This window comes from Silene latifolia, chromosome X (genome assembly GCF_048544455.1).
Source record: "Silene latifolia isolate original U9 population chromosome X, ASM4854445v1, whole genome shotgun sequence".
Classification (NCBI taxonomy): Eukaryota; Viridiplantae; Streptophyta; class Magnoliopsida; order Caryophyllales; family Caryophyllaceae; genus Silene; species Silene latifolia.
Window position 1 is genome coordinate 287,838,644 of NC_133537.1, and position 19,396 is coordinate 287,858,039.

General features: G+C 38.4%; 2 protein-coding genes across 4 annotated transcripts; one reads left to right on the plus strand and one right to left on the minus strand.

The window, feature by feature from the left end:
- The first annotated feature begins 925 nt into the window (after window positions 1-925).
- LOC141616836 (protein SET DOMAIN GROUP 40) lies at window positions 926-7,314 on the plus strand. The gene is made up of 6 exons (XM_074433995.1): window positions 926-1,153; window positions 1,384-1,534; window positions 3,929-4,060; window positions 4,272-4,412; window positions 5,627-5,878; window positions 6,506-7,314. Exons 1-6 carry the CDS (start codon window positions 1,008-1,010, stop codon window positions 7,148-7,150), a joined length of 1,467 nt encoding a protein of 488 aa, XP_074290096.1. The 5' UTR covers window positions 926-1,007; the 3' UTR covers window positions 7,151-7,314.
- Window positions 7,315-10,074: 2,760 nt separating this feature from the next.
- LOC141616837 (protein REVEILLE 1-like) lies at window positions 10,075-13,579 on the minus strand. Of its 3 annotated transcripts, none has more exons than XM_074433997.1 (6): window positions 13,292-13,579; window positions 12,147-12,251; window positions 11,941-12,052; window positions 11,795-11,856; window positions 11,290-11,658; window positions 10,075-11,071 (listed from the first exon to the last, which is right to left on the minus strand). In XM_074433997.1, exons 1-6 carry the CDS (start codon window positions 13,301-13,303, stop codon window positions 10,490-10,492), a joined length of 1,242 nt encoding a protein of 413 aa, XP_074290098.1. In that variant the 5' UTR covers window positions 13,304-13,579; the 3' UTR covers window positions 10,075-10,489. The 3 variants fall into 3 exon arrangements, with proteins under 3 accessions (XP_074290098.1, XP_074290099.1, XP_074290097.1); XM_074433998.1 differs by lacking the exon at window positions 13,292-13,579 and adding an exon at window positions 12,667-12,812; XM_074433996.1 differs by lacking the exon at window positions 13,292-13,579 and adding an exon at window positions 12,572-12,658.
- Between the last annotated feature and the right edge of the window lie 5,817 nt (window positions 13,580-19,396).

The window sequence follows — 19,396 nt, forward strand, 5'->3', positions numbered from 1 at the left end:
CAAGCTCTTTCTAAAAAAAAAACTCACTATTAAGCTACTATTAATTTGGATTTATTAATCGTCACATAGGAGAATTTGTCTTTATTTTATACGCAGTCAATTCAGTATTTTTGATATTTAGTAACATTCTTATTTCAAACTATAAAATGATATACTCCCTTCTATTCGGAATAACTGTCCCACTTGGACAATAGCATGAAAATTAAGGAATGAAGTTAAATAATGAAAAGTATTGTATAAGGGTAAGAATATAGGAGAGGGGTGTTAATTTAGATGGGTTAGGGGTGGTTGGAGTCGTAAATAAAGAAAAGAGCCAAGGGTAGGAAAGTCATTAAACCTGTCCAAATATGGTAAATGAGACAGTTATGTGAATAGATGAAAATGGTAAATGGGACCGTTATTCCGAATAAGAGGAAGTATATAATTTTTTTTTTTGTACATATGATCTTTTCTAAGTCTAGTCTAGTCTAGATAAAAGTCGAAAACCCAAATTAAAATTTGAGAAAATTGTTGATTACAGCCTTTTAAAAATCACTTTTTGAAAATTACAGCCTTATAAATTTTTTTTTGAAAATTACATCCAAAATATTATTTTTCTTCTAAAATTGCACCAACTTGAGGTTTTTGGTGAATTTTGATGATGTTTTTATGATGTACCCTTTATTATTTGAGAGCCTACTTACCCAGATTTCTTACCTCTCCTTAACACAAACCAATTATTCACCCCAAACATCATAAAAACATCATAAAAATTCACCGAAAACCTCAAGTTGGTGCAATTTTAGAAGAAAAGTAATATTTTGGATGTAATTTTCAAAAAAAAAATTATAAGGCTGTAATTTTCAAAAAGTGATTTTTAAAAGGCTGTAATCAACAATTTTCTCTTAAAATTTCCTTAAATTCTAACCCATCATCTTAACCCCCGTGATTCCCAAGTCCCGTGAGGCCGTTTTCACATCTCTATTCTCTACACTTGACTTACCGCCATTAAACCTGAGTATTGAAAAATGGAGGATGAAGCTGCAAATTTAGACAACTTCCTGAAATGGGCAACTTCCCTTGGAGTCTCAGATACACCTCCTTGTTCATCTGCTTCATCTAATTCATGTTTGGGTTACTCTCTTTCAGTCTCCTACTTCCCTGATAATGGCGGGTACTTTTCCTTTTTACCCTTTTAATTTGAATTTAGTTTCGAATTAAGCAACAATGGAGTATTTCATGACATGGGTAGTTTTGATTTTGTACATAATTGTTTTGTGTTACCTTTTTGTGGAGTTTATGAGAAGTTTGGCTGTGTACATCCGACCCCCTCACCCCGTAACTTGCGAGAGCCCTTCAGGCACTAGGGTAATGTTGTCGTCGTTGTTTTTGTTCTTGTTTTAGGAGAGGTATGGCAGCTGTACGCGAGCTTAAGAAAGGAGAGTTAATTTTGAGAGTACCCAAATCAGCATTGTTGACTACGGATAGTGTTGTGCAAAAAGATCATAACTTTGCTCTTGCTCTTAGTACTCATCCTTGTCTTTCTTCTACACAGGTTTCGTCTTCCTACTTTATTGTCTCAAATTTAAAGTTGGTTTTTTGTTTTCAGAGGTTTGAATTCGTAATTTTGTAGTTTGTCAAGTTGTATTGTGTGTGAATTGCTTGTATGACTTTGGGGTTAACTGAATTGACGAGTTAGTGTTTTCTATCCGTATATTTCGTATGTACGAGGGAGTTTACCTTGCCTAGTAGTAGAGAAAATGGATCCATAAGACCATAACTTTCCCTCCGAACCATTTTGCTACACAAAGAAGGGGAATTGTAGCCTTCCGCTCCCTCTTGTTTTCCCTCTAAATCCTTCCATCCAAACGAAGCATTATAGATCCTTTAGGCATCCTTTCACAAGTTATAGATTATCTTCACTTGATCCTCAACAACTGTATGAATTCTTTCAAGGGGAATGATATGATATTTAAGAATTTCTATTTTGTTCATGAGGATGACCTATTTCACAACGGCGCAAACCATTTTTTGAGTTATGGCTTAAATGACTTTTAGAAAAAAATGGTATTATGTCTCTTGCCAGAATAAATTTACTAGCTTTACAACTCAAATGCTACTTCGGTTTTCAAAACCGTTGGACATATTTAGTGTTTTTATTTAATTTTTTAAAAAAATTATTTGTTCTTCTCTCCTTTATTACACTTTTTTTACCAACCACTTTCTTATACTCCCTCCTATTCTTAATAACCCTCCCCTTTTATGGAGGGCACGGGAATTAATGGAGGGGATTATTATATGGTAAAGTATTGTAGTGGGTAGGAGATTGGAGAGAGGGAAGGTATTGTGTGATTAAAATAAGTATTGTTGTGGGGTAAGGTGATTAGAATAAGATAAAGTATGTGTATTGTGAGGTATTGTTGTGGAGTGGGTGATTAAAATAAGTATAAAAGTTTGCCAAATAAGGAAATAAGGAGAGTATTGTGAATAGACGAAAAAAGAAATAGGGAGAGTTATTTAGAATAGGAGGGAGTATATTTTACTTGGTTTACTTTTAAGGTATTCCGGATCCTTAAATTCTACTTCGGTTTTCAAAAACGTTTTAATCTTTATTCTCGATTTAAATTTTAAGTTTTTATAAAAGAAATTCGGACTTCGATTTTAAAACCTATAAGTTTACCTGGACTTTGTATTATGTTTCGCTTTCCCTTTTGTTTTTCATTTTTCCCTATTCTATTTTTTTTCGCATTTTGAGGTGTACATTCACCCATGGACGGTTCTAAAGGATGATTCATGTCAGCCGACCCCAAATCATTTTGGGATTAAGGCTCTGATGTTGTTGTTGTTGTTGTATAACTCAAATGCTACAACCTTATAGAAAAAAATAGGATGGTGTCTCTTTCTACCTAGGCTTTTAAGGTAAAGATTAGGATGATGATAATGATTATACGTCTGAAGGGTGAATGTTGCCGGAGATCAGATTGAGTTAGTTGGTAGTAGATTGTCATGAGAAATAATGATGGTAAAAATTGGCACGGACTGATCGGTATACAACATCGTGGAATATCATTGAGTTCTATATTGCCTAGAAGAAGTACTTGGGTTCTCATTGTATTCATCATTTTGGATCTCAATATGAAGAAAAGAATATGCTATTGTTGTTCTCTCTCTGATTTCTTTTATACCTACACTTCTGAGTAGCTGCCTGGGGTGAATTGAATTTGAAGGCTTCAGAGGTGACCTGAATGTGATGATACTGAGATAACTTAGATATAATTTGAAGACGGCAGAATGAAATATCTTCTTTTGAAATGTGGTTTGGTTGTTGATTTCGTAGCCTTTCATTTACTTCCTAGTCAATCCCGATGCTTCGTTTCTCATCTTTAGGAAGTGGCTCCTTCATCCATTCATAGTTTTTCCCTGCTTACTTGACTTCGGTTGTGAAAAGGATGGCTAATTATTTTAAGAAAACAGTCTAGGCATAAGTTTCCACTTTGAAAGGCATTTGTGTCATAAGATACTTTAAAGTTAGATTAAATAGGAACCCAAATAGTAGTAAGGTTATTCAAAATGTTACAGTTGGAGAGACTAGTGGCTGCCGAACGCCTTAAACATAGTGAACTTTTTCAAATTTCATTGTTTCTCTTCTGTCTGATACTGTCAAAGCTGGTTTCAGTATGTCATCTTGATTATGGCATTATATCTCCCGTCGTGAATGTATTTTATTTCTGTTTCAAATAACTAATTCCCTGCCCACAGTTTCTATAAACCCACATCAAGAGACAGCACCAAATCTGTTTAAAGAGTAGGTTAAAGACAACAAATGGTACCCAAAGATAATCTTAATCCAACTTCAGATTCCTGTGACTGTTATAGTACCTGCTCTAAGATCTTCACATCTTTTCTGTGATTATACTGAAATATTCACTTTTTGGTGTGATTTTTGCAGGTTTTGACTGTATGTCTATTAGCTGAAATGAACAAAGGGCGGAAGTCTGCTTGGTATCCTTATCTAATGCAATTACCCAGGAGTTATGACACTTTAGCAAGTTTTGGTCCGTTTGAGGCAAAAGCATTGCAAGTTAGGCCCTTATCATTGTTTTCTATTAATTACTTCTTTTTGAATTGTTGACCCTCGTTGCTTTATTCTCTATATCCATTTTTACCACATTTGACGTTCTAAATATTTGTTATATGCTGAAATAGTGCCAAAGGTTTTTTTTGTTCCAAATTGTTTCATCATTATCAGTCCAGATGTTTCTTTGCTGAGATTGTCAAATCTTAATCGATAGGTAGACGATGCCATCTGGTTAGCGGAGAAGGTTATATCAAAGGCTGAGTTAGAATGGAAGGAAGCTATTGGACTGCTAGAACAACTGAATTTGAAGCCTCGGTTCCTGACTTTCAAGGCGTGGCTTTGGTCTTCTGCAACAGTGAGATTATTACTCAGTGCACTCTTATAACAATGTGTACGCTTCGTCTTTCAAGGCGTAAACGCTCTTGAAGCCGTAAAGTTTTACCCTTTGTTTGAATGAAGGGATTTAGAGGAAAAGGTAGGTAGACAAATCCCTTGTTTGGTACCTTGTTTGACTGGAGGGAGAGGGAAATGGTGGGATCGGTTTTCCCTCCTACAAGCAAATTAAATCTTGAGATTAAACAAGTACTCTGATCGAGATTAAAAGTAGCCATTAACCATAAAGGCACACGGAAATTAAAGAAAAAGGGATGTGGTCTTTCGTTTCTTTGCTGCAATGCAGGACTACAGTGACAAAGATATGTGCTTATTCTGTGTGCTGCTCTCCTTAGCCGAGATCAAATGCAACATTTCATCCTTCATATTCCTTGATTTTAGCATCATTACAGGGCCAAATGACACCTCTAGACGTGAGATAAGTGGCAAGTAGATGGACAAAACTGCCCTTGTCGCGCTCAGAATCATTTATGTATCAGCGTCAACTTTCAGGCCTCATGACTTTTCCCTTTCAATGAATTTGTCAGCCCATGACATGACATATTAGAGCTACATGTTCTAAATTAGTCAACATGTCAAGGTTTGTCCGGCCTTAAGTTCGCAGTCTATTTGTGAAATTGTAATGGGCATGATGCAAAGCACTGTATAGATCTAGGATTTATCTCGGTTTTAAAGTTGATTTTCAGATTTGCTTGTAGCTTATTGTGGCAAGGGTTTCTTTGTATGAGAATTGTAGGACCCCTGCCACAAGCTCCTCCTAGAAACCGTGCCATAAGAACTTTGTTGTTGAATCCCTTGATGAAATCAAACCCCCAAGGATCCCCAAGGATTCAACTAGAAGCAGAGAGTAGCGATTCATACTCACATTTCCTAATAAGTTAGTTTTGAATTGAGCCTTCAATATTACTCCCGCTGTCTCAACTAAATCTTTAAGTTTGATAAAATGTTCCTCACAAAATAATAAAAACATAAAAGAATTAGTTGAGACAGAGGGAGTGCTATTAGTCTACTCATATACATTTGTTGTACGCCTTACCGAGAGTTGTTATGATCAATTTGCTTGCCTGTTGCCTGAAAGTATAAACAAACTTCCTTCAAAGATTTTCTTAAATGGACTTTATTGTATTTCAAAGGTCATCTAACCGTGTTGATTTTCTGGTGGGTGGGGGGGTCCAGATATCTTCAAGGACATTACACGTACCATGGGATGCTGCTGGTTGCTTGTGCCCTGTGGGTGACTTTTTCAACTATGCCTGTCCTGGAGAAGAATTAGCTGCCATTGGAGTTTCCAAGAGTTATGTTGATGACACAAAGGATCACGGTTTAGACGGTGAGCATTTTTCAGAGAGGTTAACTGATGGTGGTTATGAAGAAGAGTTTGCTGCTTATTGCTTTTATGCCAAGAAAAACTATCAAAAGAATGAGCAGGTAAGATGCTTGGCTGGTCTAGGAGTGGAACAAATTGATGAAAAATGAAAAATAGAAGAGTCTTGAATAATTTTAACAAGTTTAAAAAGCCGATTTTATCAGTCTGTTAACTCTGATTTCCTTTTGATTGAGATAAGAGAAGTTCGACCAGCAGCGTCTGTAAATCCAGTTTACTCTTACCAAGTTGCCGTAATCAGGTTACTGGGTTTGGCCTCTCCTGTCAGATGAGGGGGTTAGTTGTTTTCCATAATTAGCAAGATGGTTGTTAGCAATGGTGAAAGCCAGATTTAGATGGCAGGGTGCAAAAACAATTATTGTAGGGATTGAGGGGGTATGATAGAGCTTAAAAGTTTAAAACTTGGTTAAAGAAAGAAACAGAAAAAGTAAGCGACTCTAAATCGAGTTCTTGACACACCGGGCACAAGAAGCTACCGTCCACTAGTTCTTACTCCCTTCGCTTCACTTTTGTTTATCAAGTTAACAGTCCAAGCATATTAATTTGTTTCTGTTTTGCGAGTCGTTGAATTTTAGTTGCCATAATTTACACAGGTTGGCTTGAGAATGTTCACTTTCAAAGTTTTATGGCGACTAAAAGTAAAACCCGACTTGTTTCCCTCATTCACGCAGGTTTTGTTAAGCTATGGGACATACACAAACTTGGAGCTTCTTGAACATTATGGCTTCCTTCTGAACGAAAATCCAAATGACAAAGTCTTCCTTCCATTAGGACATGACATACATACCTGCCATTCATGGCCTTCAGATTCACTCTACATCCAACACGATGGAACACCTTCATTCGCACTACTCGCTGCATTACGATTGTGGGCCACTCCTCCAAACCAGCGGAAAACCGTCTCTTACCTCGCCTCGTCAGGGTCCCTGCTATCTTCTGAGAACGAGAAAAAAGTTATGAGGTGGATTATATCAAATTGCCGGGCTATTCTTAGAAGTCTTCCCTCAAACATAGAGGACGATAAGTTAACATTCCGTGCAATCAACAAGGCTCAAGAAGCTCAGTCCATTGAGATTCCCAACAATGTATCTTCTGTAACTTGTATGGAGTTTCGGAAATTTACAGAATCAATGGCTTTCGGAAATGGAGAAAACGAAGTTGTGCTGCGTCCTTGGATGAAGGTGAAGAGGTATATGGAAAGATGGAAATTGGCCATTCAGTGGAGGCTTAGGTACAAGCAAAGTATTCGTGATTGTATATCATCTTGCTCCCATATTATTGAGGTCAATTCCTCGAAAAATGACGCAATAATGTAGTTAGATACTTAGTACGTACTTTTTTGAAGAGATAGTTTGATGCAAATTAGCCCATAAATGAAGAATTAGGAAGGCCTTGTATTCATGGTGATTTGATTCAATAATTTTAATACACCTACGATGACAGTTTCCAAAGTGTGTCATTGCATATTCGCATTCATGGTTAATTTGATTGTTAACTTTTTCGGTATGTCTATTTTATGTTGTCAAGTCTGATTTTAGTATAAGAAATAAAGAGAGAGTACTCTGTCAAAAATGTACATAGTCGGAAGCAGTTTCTCTGCTAATTCTATTACCCGACTGAAGCTTTTAAATTAGCTGAAATGACTTGTTCCTCGAGTGTCAAAATCAGTCAAAATTGGGGTACTGGTTAGTAAAAAAGGGCTAGCGGCCGATTTTCCCAATTCCCGACTGCCTTCAATGTTTAGAAGGCCAGAAGACATTTTCATGTTGTGCATTGTGCCAAGTTTTCATTGTGGAGGTTATGGATATCATTTAGGGGCTGTTTGGTTCACGCATTGGTATGGGTTTGGAATCGGGAATCGTACCTGGGTGGTATCGGGTTGGAACTTGATACCTCATACCTTGTGTTTGGTTCAATTTTGGGGGTACGGGGTTAGAAATCAATCAAAGCTAAAAAAATCTTCAAAATACAATTTTTTTTAATAACAATTTTATATTATTAAATCATGTAGATAAAATTTAATCAAATAAAAATATAAAAAGATTTTTTTACAACTTTTTTATCACTTTTTAATATTTCTAATTTGATACCATAGGTATCAATCTCATACCCACCCCCCTCCATGGGTATGAGAAACCCATACCTCATGGGTTTGAGGTATGGGTATGAAACCTTCATTTCCGTCAAACAAACACATGGTATGAGTTTGGTTCATTCCAAACTCATACCTCATACCTATATTGGGTGAACCAAACACCCTTGTGAAACGTAGTCGACGTTTAATAATGAGTCGTCGACGCTTTTTAAAAAAAGACCAAATTACCCTTGCTCACTCTCTCTCCCTCTCTCCTCTATAATCAATACTCCCTCCATACCACACCAATGGTAACATGGACCCATTTTTTGTGAGGAGAAAAGTGGGTCCATGTTACCATTGGTGTGGTATGGAGGGAGTACTTTGTTAATCGAATTCAATGTCAAACAACGAATCATCTAAATCAACGGCTTGCAAAGCTTGTTTCCGTCACAAATAAACGGTTATAATTAACACCGTCACCACCAAATTCCTCAAGTGAATCCTGTTAACCCCAACAGAGACGCCCATACTCAACGTCTGTCTCATCATGGACATTGAAATTCATCGTCTCCCTCCAATTCTAATGCCAACTATCAACGTCCCTCCCTAGCCAGACGTGCAGATTCAATGTCTCGGTCCATAAGGGACGTTGAGTTTCAATCTCAGTCCATAAGGGACGTTGAATGTCAATGTCTCAGTCCATTTGCGACTTTCAAATTCAACATCCTTGTTCATTTCAACGTCCACTTTCCTAATCGACTCATACTAGGCAATGTCCGGCAATGTGCGATTCAAACGAAAAAAATAACAATTCTATAGATTATTAATTACTTAATTAGTTGAGTTACCAATGATTCGTCGTTAGTTGTTGATTTAGATGCTTGGTAGTTTGCCATTGAATGGAGTTAGCAATGTTGTATTTTTTTTTTTAAGTTTGTTTTTTTTGGGAGAGAATAGAGTAGAGAGAGAGAGAGAGAGGGGGGGGGGGGGTAATGATGGTCTTTTATTTAAAAAACGTCGACGATTCGTTACAAAATATCGACGACGTTTCGCACGGGAAGATAATTTATTAGGTTGACTCCTCCCAAGTTTGGCTTTTCATTCGCAAGAGTCGGAAATTGAACCTCTAACCACTTGTTTAACAGATGAGAGCCCTTACCACTCGCACCAGTTAACTTTGATTTTGCTAGTCATACATTGAAGGCAATATATGGTTATAAAATCATTTTCTAGGTGCTTAATATCCATATCCACGTCTTCATTTTGCTCTTCATCCCACCTTTTTTCGTACTTACCATCTAAAAAAAATAACCGTAGCCCAAGCACGCCATTTTCCCATGAACACAGCTACACAGGAGTCAGTTTTTCAACAAAGACGACTACCTAAGAGTGTCCCGGAGCGGACTCCCGGTCATTAATTTACCTATTCCATAATGATACTCACAAATGGTTTACTCCTCTTTCTTTGATTTTTGTGCTGGCGGAAGGGAATATGAAATTACCGTAATTGTGTCTGCTGAGAGCCACAAATATGATGAACAATAGGTCTTGGTATAGACGGGTGGGGCGTATTGACGGGTAAAGACCTCTAATAAAATGAGTAGAGGGGACAAGGTGGGGCACCCCCATATGCTTCCCACTTTATGGTAAATGGGTATTTTGTGAGGATAAATGGTATCCGTCTATACATATAGACGGATAGTGTCCGTCGTCTATAATGAGAATTTGTGTATGATGAAAGGCTTTTACGGTGGGAGCCATTAATTAGTTGGATAGACCCAGTATCTAGTTTATTTCAAATCCACAGTGACATGTCTGAGTAGATAATTGGCAAAATCCAGAACAAGATATAACATTATGCCCCACAATTAGATAAGAGCACAAGATGGACAAAAGCACAACACATTTTTCTTCTCTTGTTCATAGCCACATATAAAAAATCTACTTTGATGGCTTTTGCAAGGTCAAGGAATACAAAATTTCACAACCACATGACATTAATCATTGGGTCACCCTTTTTCCTCCTCTAATTCAGATTTCTTCCTCCCACAATCTTACCGTCACAATTTCGATTAATGGAAGATGATGTGCTAACGAAATGGTGTATCGAATTAAAGCTATTATTTTAGAGAAAATGGACAAGAGACGGTTACACATATAACATACCTCAAAATCAAAATCATGCCAATATATATATTATAAGTAAAAATAATTCACATTTTCATAAACAAAGGGGTAAAAAAGAAACTGAGAAGCTAACATACAACACCTAATCCCAGAAACCTAATCCTCAGGAAAAAAAAAATGAAATGATACAACCTAGTAACAGTGTCAAAAAACTTTTAACAGGGCACTACACAGGCCATGTATCCAGCAGGGGGTAAAATCGGAACAGCACGGTTCCCTTCTGCCGGAAAACTTGTTAGCCTAGACCTTGTTGCAGTTCTACAAATGGCCTTATATCAGGTTAATCACAATCACTGCACTGGTATCTCCATATGTGCTGTACTGGGTTTCCCGGGCTGTGAGGCTAAATACATGCTAGCTAAACTGGAACAAATACAAGTTAGGCGCGTTGCTACAAGCAAAGTCGAATTCTTCGACTTTCTTCGTCGTTGATGCTCACAGTTGATGACTGCATGTCTCTTTCTGAGAAGCATCGTTTATAGGGAACAAACCCCTTGTTGGATTTGTCTGTATTTGGTCTTTTCACAGGCAAAATTGGTTTATTCTCCATGTATTGGTCCTCTAATTGACTCTCGCCATCCAAGTCATTGGTTGATTCGCTACTTGAACCTGCACATGAACCCTCTCTTGGACTCTCTTCCTTCTTCAGAGCGTTTTCCACATGTAATTCAGATGGAGGAACTGCCAATCCCCTAAAGAAAACCCACCATGGAAGTGGAGTGGGTTTTTCCACCTGGTTTCCGCTTCCATCCACATAGTATAATGATCGACAATTCCATGGATTTTCGGCAGTTTGCATAGCAGTATCTACGTCTTCCCCCATATCTGAAGAAAGCGATTTGCTCAGGCCCATAGATGCTTCAGAAGGATCACTTGGGACAACCACATCCTTGCCGAATAATTTCAAGACCTTAATAGCACCTGCTTCTGGCTTATCAACTGAATCCATATTTGGGAAGAGGTCCAACTTCTTCTGAGGATTCAAAAGCATAAAATGAGTGCAAATACAACATTTAAAATATTAAGCTCTCATGAATGAACCTCAGCCTTCTAATTTTTTTATTGGTGCTCGTTATAGTTTAAACAACAGTTGCATTTATCTACAACTTAGCATGTTCCTTAATTCTCATACAAAAGAAACTCAGAAATTTATTCATAAAGTACAAGGCAAACTAGGATTTAGTATCATACCGCGGAAATGCTCTCATTGGGAACTGATGCAGGCACCTGCACGTCATCTTTAGATGTGTCATCCGATGGCACTAGATCAGCAGCAGAAGATATTGGGGATTGGCTGCCATTAGGTGTTCCCGAGTCTTCAGTTGCTAGAGTATCTGAAGCCACAGCGGACAAGACCGAAGTAGGAGACTGATTTCTTTCCTCGTAGATTGAGGAATTCAGAGATACAGATCTTTCTAGCGGATCCATAGGATTTTCCTTTTTGGGAGGAAGCACAAGCTTCCTAGGATATGGGTGTGACGGTTTCCTCTTAGGACGAGGTGGCGGTATTTCAATGGGCTCAGTCGAGCTTGTGTTGCTGTTACTTGTCTCACGAACAACCTAAACCCACACACACCACAGATTCAAGTCAATAAATTACATTGCCCAAAACTGACCCTCCAAAGACCGTTTGCACGCTCTCGAGGTCAAAAGCAATAGGACTTGCATTAAACAATCAAAAAAATGGGCAATCGACCTTAGAAAAGAATTTTTGTGCATGACTACGGATCTGGACTGCCGTCTTACTCCCAATATGCTCTGCATAAGAAGTACCGAATCAATAACAAAAACTAGTATGAAGTCAAATAGATTTTCGGAATACAACTTATGCAGAATATTTACCCTCTATCTTTCTCCAAGCTCGGCCATGTAACTTTAAGGCTTCAAGAAATTTCTCATGCTCTTCTTCTGTCCATCTTTCCCTCTGCTTTGTGATGGTATAGGGCTTTCGAATCTGTTAATAGTAAGAAAAGAGGACAGAAGAAGAGTAAGACACCCAAAAGCAAAGTGAGGAAAGGAGCCGTAAACTGTATGAGAAAGACCAAGACCTTGGGAATCTGGCCTTCCTCCATAGCCGATTGCACACAGACATCCATTGACATAGTGTTCTCGGTCGAGAGAAATGAGTTTGATTGATCACCACTAGTTTTCCCCTGACAATAGCAATGAAGAAATGTTCAACATACAGTTGGATGACCATCATAAAAGTACAAAAGGATACTAAATTACTAATTGAAAAGTCATGTATGCCCCCTAATCAATGACCAAGTAAATAGCCTTCAACTGTATCAATTGGACTAAAAAAATAAAGAGTGATCACTTGAACTAATAATAATAAGAAGAAATTCTAATATGACAAAGTAACATAATTGAATTTGACAAGGTAAGTGCTCTCAATCAACTCTCAAACTTATATACTCCCCCGTCTTAATCATTCATTTGTTTAGCTTTTATATCAGTATTACAATCAAACCTTAACTAAACTAATGAGTGGGACGAAGGGAGCACTAGAACTCATGGTTCAGTTCAGGGTGATGAAGAGTTCTACTCTCAATCCTAAATTCCTACCCCGTCCATCCATCCCGATCAATAATTATCTACTCCCTCCATCCATCCTGGTCATTTGTTTGCATATTCCATTTTGGGTGTCTGAATCAATTGTTTCATTTCTATTATAAGGATGCCTTTGATGGCAACTAGATCCTCCACTTGTCATCTAATATTTGGCCCCCTCCTTTTGGAGTATTATATTGAGGCTAAAATCAAGAGAAGAAGAGAAAGTGATTTTGGACCCACATGAAATAAAAATCTCTTCCTTGCACATGGATTGGGGACGAGTAGAAGACCCACAAGAAGATATCAAAAATAAAAATAGATAACTACGGAGTACTTTGTATTAAGGGTAATAAGGGTAATATTCCGTACATCCCAATACGGAAATACGATAGATAACTTAGCAATAACACATCAAAGTCCCTAATCATATCATCTGAATTCCAAACTTTCGACAGGCTAAACTAACACAAGACAAATGCTTACTTAATTTTTTCACAAATTCAAGAATCCCAGATCGTTATTTCACCTTCATGTGACAAAGACTGCAACTTTTCACAACTCACTAGAAACCCCATTAATTTTCTAACTGCCATCCATCTATATAACACTCAAAAAAAATATAAATAAATAAACTTACTTGGTCAAGCATGATGAAAATTTGATAAAGCTGAGCTCAAAAATTGCATGAATCAACCAATTAGAAACAGAAACAGACAAGTCAGCTCCACAGAAAATCAATCTACAGGAAAATACAAAGTTGATTTTTTGTAATAAAAAAAGAGTTTTAGAGAGAGAAAGTGAAGGAGAAAAATGAAGAGGAGTTGTGAAATGTGGGAGGGATTTTGGAGGGGGTATAATAGGACCTTAGATATTATTATTTATTAATATAATAATATAGTATAATACCTGTATTTTGATTTAAGAAGAATAAAAAAATTAAGAGATGAGAATTTAGGTAGAAACGTAGAATTCTCCAGAAGAGAGGAAGGGAGTGGAGTCTTGTGGCTGTCCTTTCAACTTAAAGTGTCCCCGACACGTGTTCTTTCTTGTCTCTTTTTTTGAAAATTTGGTAATCTGTTACGCGCGCGCGTGGGGTATCATCTTCAGCTTACCACAAATAGCTTGACACGTGGTTGTTTCTTATTTTCGCTAGCATTCTTCTCTATTCTCTAATCTCCCAACTTTTCTCTCCTAATTCGGCAAGGGTACGTATGTTCTAGATTAGGAATTAGGATCCTCAAAAAGGAAAAAAATTAGGGTTTTTTTTGTGAAACGCAATTTTTAAATTTTTTTTTTTCAAACATTACCTTTTAAAAAAATAGGTTTGTAAAACACAACCTTTAATAATTTTTTTTGTCAAACACGACATGGTGGCTGGAGGAGCAACATTTTGTAATGGGGTAACTTTCAGTCGATGTTTGAAATAGCAAACGAGGTCGATTTGAGGTGTTCTTGGACTCGTTGGAAAGGTGAAAATACAAGCTTTTCAGAGGTTATAACCACGATGGTCAAAGGTGGCCTTATGTGAGGTTTATTGTTGTGTAAAGTAAGGCCGGTCAGAGAAGGTAACTATAAAGCGAGTGTTCATGGGGTTTTTCGTGTGTCTTTAAATGGGGTTAGGATGTTTTGTTTAGTCTGAAATTTGGTATGTAGGTAAAGGGGAGTGTAAGGTAGGTCGTAGTTGTGTTCTTTGTGGTGGTTGTTGGTTGCAATTGGTGTTTTGAGGTGAGTGAATTGACCCACGAAAAAAATCCTACTTTAGCGATTACATGTTTATTACAAACTAACCAACTAAACATAATATAAATTAAAGTACAACTCGCAGCGGAAATAAATAAAGTGATTCATATAATCTATGTGGTCTAGACTTCTAGGTAGACTGGCCAAGTCCTCACGCATCTCATTGCTCCCAAATCAGCTAATCTTTAGTACCTGTCAAATTTGCTACCATTATGATTCATCACAGGTGTTCACGAATACACGATCAACCACGAGATTGAGTAGGAATAAACACTAACAACAAGAACATACGATAGACAATCTAATTTAATTCACATTGCACACCTCCTTAACAACGTGCTCCTCCTCGTAACTTAGCACACCTTCCTTAACAACATGCTCACATTACTTTGGTACCCCTCCCTTAACAACGTACCACCATTATGTAATAGTACCCTTCCCTCACGACGTACATATTACCATCACCCCAAAGTACAAACTCCCTCAACAACGTACATCTGACTATAGCAAAGCTTATCACAATTTCCACATTCACAATCAACGATAATAATTAATTCACCTCATCACAATTATTAATAACAACCAACACAATGTAATATAATTCTCCCTTCCAACAAATACGATAATATCAACCAATGAATAATTCACTTATCAACATATGATCAATCTCACTTCAATATATATAATTCACCATACCGAACATTAATAAACAAGAGTTGAGTAGGATTTATCCCTACTTGGCAAGCATTTCCAACAAGCAGCTCAAGCGATCCAAATAATTAAAGCAATCCGAACCCGACTATAATTTCTTTACAAATCGTCACCTAACATAATTATTAGTATAATTTTTCATCAATTCTTAATTATCACATTCTATTATTATTTAATAATTTATAAATTATATTCATTAATCAAATTAATTAATTATTACTATTATTAAAGGATAACGATATTAAAACCCAATTCCAAATACAAACCGAAAAGCCCAAAAGGAAACCCGTCACAAACACCCAACAACACCCCTCTCATACACGGTTTATACCGTGTTCAACCATCACCCACAAACCCGCCTTTACCCAACACCACAGACCACCACCGTCACCACCCAACCCGTCTACCTCATCCCTGCACCACGACTCACCCAACCATCCCCCAACCACCAGCCACCCTCAAAGACCCGCCCTAACAGCCCCCTTCAAAACCCGACACAAACAACACCATACACACACTCTCCTCCTCACACCACTCTACGACCACCAGTGGCCACCACCGTAGTCCCCCTTGACCCACGGTGGTCCCACCACTAGCCACGACCCCTCACGACAACCCGCAACCCCTCATAAATGACACATAACCCTTCTAATACACAAACACCCAAACGACCACCTCACTGGACAGCCACCGTACCAACCACCACGACTCACCACCCCAACACCACCAATAGGACCGCCTATCGCCGACCTAACCAACCACCCAAATCCCAGTCACGTCGACAACCACACACGGTACAAACCCCGTCTTTCTTGCTCACGACATCCCTCTTTTAGACGCTCAATCCGCCACCCACGACGGTCAACGGTGGTCAAGGTCGGTCTTACTAGAGTCACGACGGTCAAGGGAAACTACTAAGGTCATCGGCACTGTTCACGGTAGTCCATACGGTGTATAAACGTTAACTTAAATTATTAAGACAATATAAACATAAATTACAATGATCTTTACCTTTTATCGCTAATTGCTCATTCCGTCTCTTAAATCTCCTTCTTCTTTCTTTGTGAATTAATTTTCAGATATCATGTAATACTACGGTTTTCTATGTCTATGGGTACTCTATCGAGTGGGGCTTACTCTGTCGAGTAAGTAGCTTTTTACGCAGAACAGTAGTCTGCCTGTAGGGTACTCGATCGAGTAAGTTGGGGACTCGATCGAGTAGGGGTCACTCGATCGAGTAAGTCACTTACTCGATCGAGTAAGTGTGTTTTACGGGCTGAGTTTGACGGGTTTTGTTAATAATGCGAGATTAATATAAAAAGGATTCCGACACTTTGCTTAATCACCTTTAACATTCTAAAATCTTTCAAAGAGAAGAATAAGAGCTACGTATGTAACACCCCCATACTCCAAGTGCCTTACCAGGACCACTCAGGTATGAAGACATTACCATCTCGGTTACCCGAGGCAATGATAATCAAACAACAATAGAGAAACAATGTTTATTATAAATAGTTTAGTGAATCGATACAATCCTCAAAACCAAACCAAAAGTACGATACATTATTCCAAACTGATTGTCTAACTGAAATGTAAATAAACTAAAGGCTACAGCGGAAGACTCCTATCATCATGTCGTGGCATCCCAGCTATCCCAGTACTTATCTCAATACCTGCTCAATATCTGCTCACCATCCCCGAATGGATCACCGCAGGTTTACAAAACAACACCGGGGTTAGTACTAATCACACAATCAACATGTATAACAATAATAAGATAAACAGACAGCTTAATTGTCACACACACACACACACACACACACACACACAGCCAACCAATTCCCATCATCTCAATCCCGATCGTCCCTTTGGACCGATTACCGATGGGGATCGCAGCCGTACCCACCAAATCCCCGCTCCACATAGTGAGCGATAACCCTGTCCATTAATGTGCACATCCCCTTCCGTGGCGGGTTCCACGAAGGGCGAAACTAGGGCGTGAAGCCACTCCCGCAAGTGACTCCACTCAGCCGAGAACGCATCTCGAGAACCAAACAACAACAATCACAACCACAATCACAATACAATTATTATATCAAACATCCAATTACAACACATTACCAATATCCCATTATGGGACTAATGCGAGTAGGAAATCCTACCGGAAAGCACAATGATCAGACGGTATCACAATTTGTATCAAAAAGCCTCTTCTACGAACCCTCCTCCTATCATATAACACATAGAGGCTACACATCACATACTACACACAAAAACCCCCAATCTCTAAATTAGGGTTTAACCAAAACAAGGGAAAAACAATAAAAAGGGTACATAGATCTTACCCTCGACGCAAGGAACTCAACGGTACGAATAACGACAAGAATCGACCGTCGAACTCCGGAATTGCTAAGAATGCGATTAGGAAGATGAATCAAGTTGCTTTCTCTCTTAAAAGGGATTTAGGTTTTGTAAAAGTGATTTAAAACAATGACGACGATGCTTAAATACCTTAATCGCATAATTAACAAAACCCGAGAAAACTTCCCAAAAGCGGACACTCGATCGAGTACCCAAGGTACTCGATCGAGTACCTCCTTACTCGATCGAGTACCCCGGACTACTCGATCGAGTACCTAAAGTCGTCGAAACTATTTTATTTCGCAACTTACCCTTACTCGACAGAGTAAGGCCTACTCGATAGAGTACCCCAAGACTTATAAATACGGAGTATTACAACGTACATCGCATCCATCACATTGTTAACAAATCCCAAGGCTTGGTTTGTCGGATTGGCTTGTTCTTTATACCGTTGTGATCGTCGTGTCAAGGGTAAGCTTCTTGTATAATTTTTATATCGTTTCATTGATTTTAGTTGCAACCCTAATTGGGTAAATTGGGGGTTTTGGGAGTATTGTTGATGTTAGATTGTGACTGTATGATTGTGTGTTTATAGGAGGTGATTTCGTTGAAGAACGATTATGATTAGCTGTAGGAGGTGATTTCGTTGAAGAACGATTATGATTAGCTGCTAGACCGTCTGTGGTGTTTGCATTCCAGGTAGGGTTTCCCTACTTAGTATTAGTTACATAATATGTGGTGATTGTTGTTGTGATAAAAGGTTGATTGTATTGTTGGTTGTTAGACGGTTGTTGATTTCATGTTGTTGATTGGTTTGTATCTGTCTGTGATCTTCGGGTTGCGTCCCTGGCTGAGTGGAGTCACTTGCGGGAGTGGCTTCACGCCCTTGATTCGCCTTCTGTGGAACCCGCCACAGAAGGGATGTGCACATTAATGAACATGGGTTTATCGCTCGATGGAGATGAGCGGGGCTTAGGTGGGAACGGCTGCGGTCCCCCACTGGCGGTGAGGAGTACTTGTTGCGATGGGTACTCTGGCAGGGCTACACACTTTAGTGTGTAGTCAGATATTTGGAGATAGGGTGGAGTTGTGGAGATTGAGATGTGCTGTTTGTGTTGTTTATAATATGGTTTCATTGCAGCTGTTGTTTTTATGTAATTAGTACTGACCCCGTTTAAATGTTTTAAAAACTGTGGTGATATATTCGGGGGTGGTGAGCAGTTATTGAGCAGGTATGAGTTGATGCGCATGGGATAGCTGGGTTGAGTCATCACGATATGTCTTAGAAGTCTTCCGCTGTGTCGAAAACTCTTTCGTTGTTTAGTTGGTTTAACATTTTGAGAACAGTTGTACTTTTTACTTAATCAATTTTGGTTGGACTTGTATCACGTTAAACTATTTAATAAAGTACGTTTCGTATTGTGTATTTGATTATCATTGCCTCGGGTAACCGGGATGGTAGCACTTTCATGCCTTAAGTGATCCTGGTAAGGCACTTGGAGTATGGGGTGTTACAAAGTGGTATCAGAGCGACGATCTTGAAACCTGTAACCAATGAACCTAATGAACATAGGGAGTCAAACTAAAATGAACCCGGGTAGAAGTTGTAGGAGCTAATGCAAAGACTTGGGAGACGTCTTAAAGTCGCGAACTCGCCCTACAATTTTGAACTGGTCACTAGGGGGTGTCATGGGATCGCTATGTGTTTACTAATGTTCTGTTGCGTATGTTGGATGATGTGTTATATAGAAATGTTGGAAAATGATGAAGTGGTTATATGATAAAGTGTTGTGAATAAGCATGTTGCATGATAGCTGGTTTACAATGTTGTTTGGAATTGTTGGAAAGGTATATGAGAATCATGAATTATGTGGTGTAAAAAGGGGAGTAGTTCATATATGAGAATATGTGATGAATAATGATGTTGCAG

Bases quoted from the DNA above. Each gene is read 5' to 3' on its own strand.
- LOC141616836 (XM_074433995.1), top strand. From the start codon at position 1,008: ATGGAGGATGAAGCTGCAAATTTAGACAACTTCCTGAAATGGGCAACT. The intron at 4,413-5,626 runs GTGAGATTATTA...GGGGGGGTCCAG, and splicing joins GGCTTTGGTCTTCTGCAACA to ATATCTTCAAGGACATTACA. The intron at 5,879-6,505 runs GTAAGATGCTTG...TCATTCACGCAG, and splicing joins ACTATCAAAAGAATGAGCAG to GTTTTGTTAAGCTATGGGAC.
- LOC141616837 (XM_074433996.1), bottom strand. From the start codon at position 12,616: ATGAGTTCTAGTGCTCCCTTCGTCCCACTCATTAGTTTAGTTAAG. The intron at 11,659-11,794 runs GTCGATTGCCCA...GTGTGGGTTTAG, and splicing joins CACAAAAATTCTTTTCTAAG to GTTGTTCGTGAGACAAGTAA. The intron at 11,072-11,289 runs GTATGATACTAA...TTGAATCCTCAG, and splicing joins CCAATGAGAGCATTTCCGCG to AAGAAGTTGGACCTCTTCCC.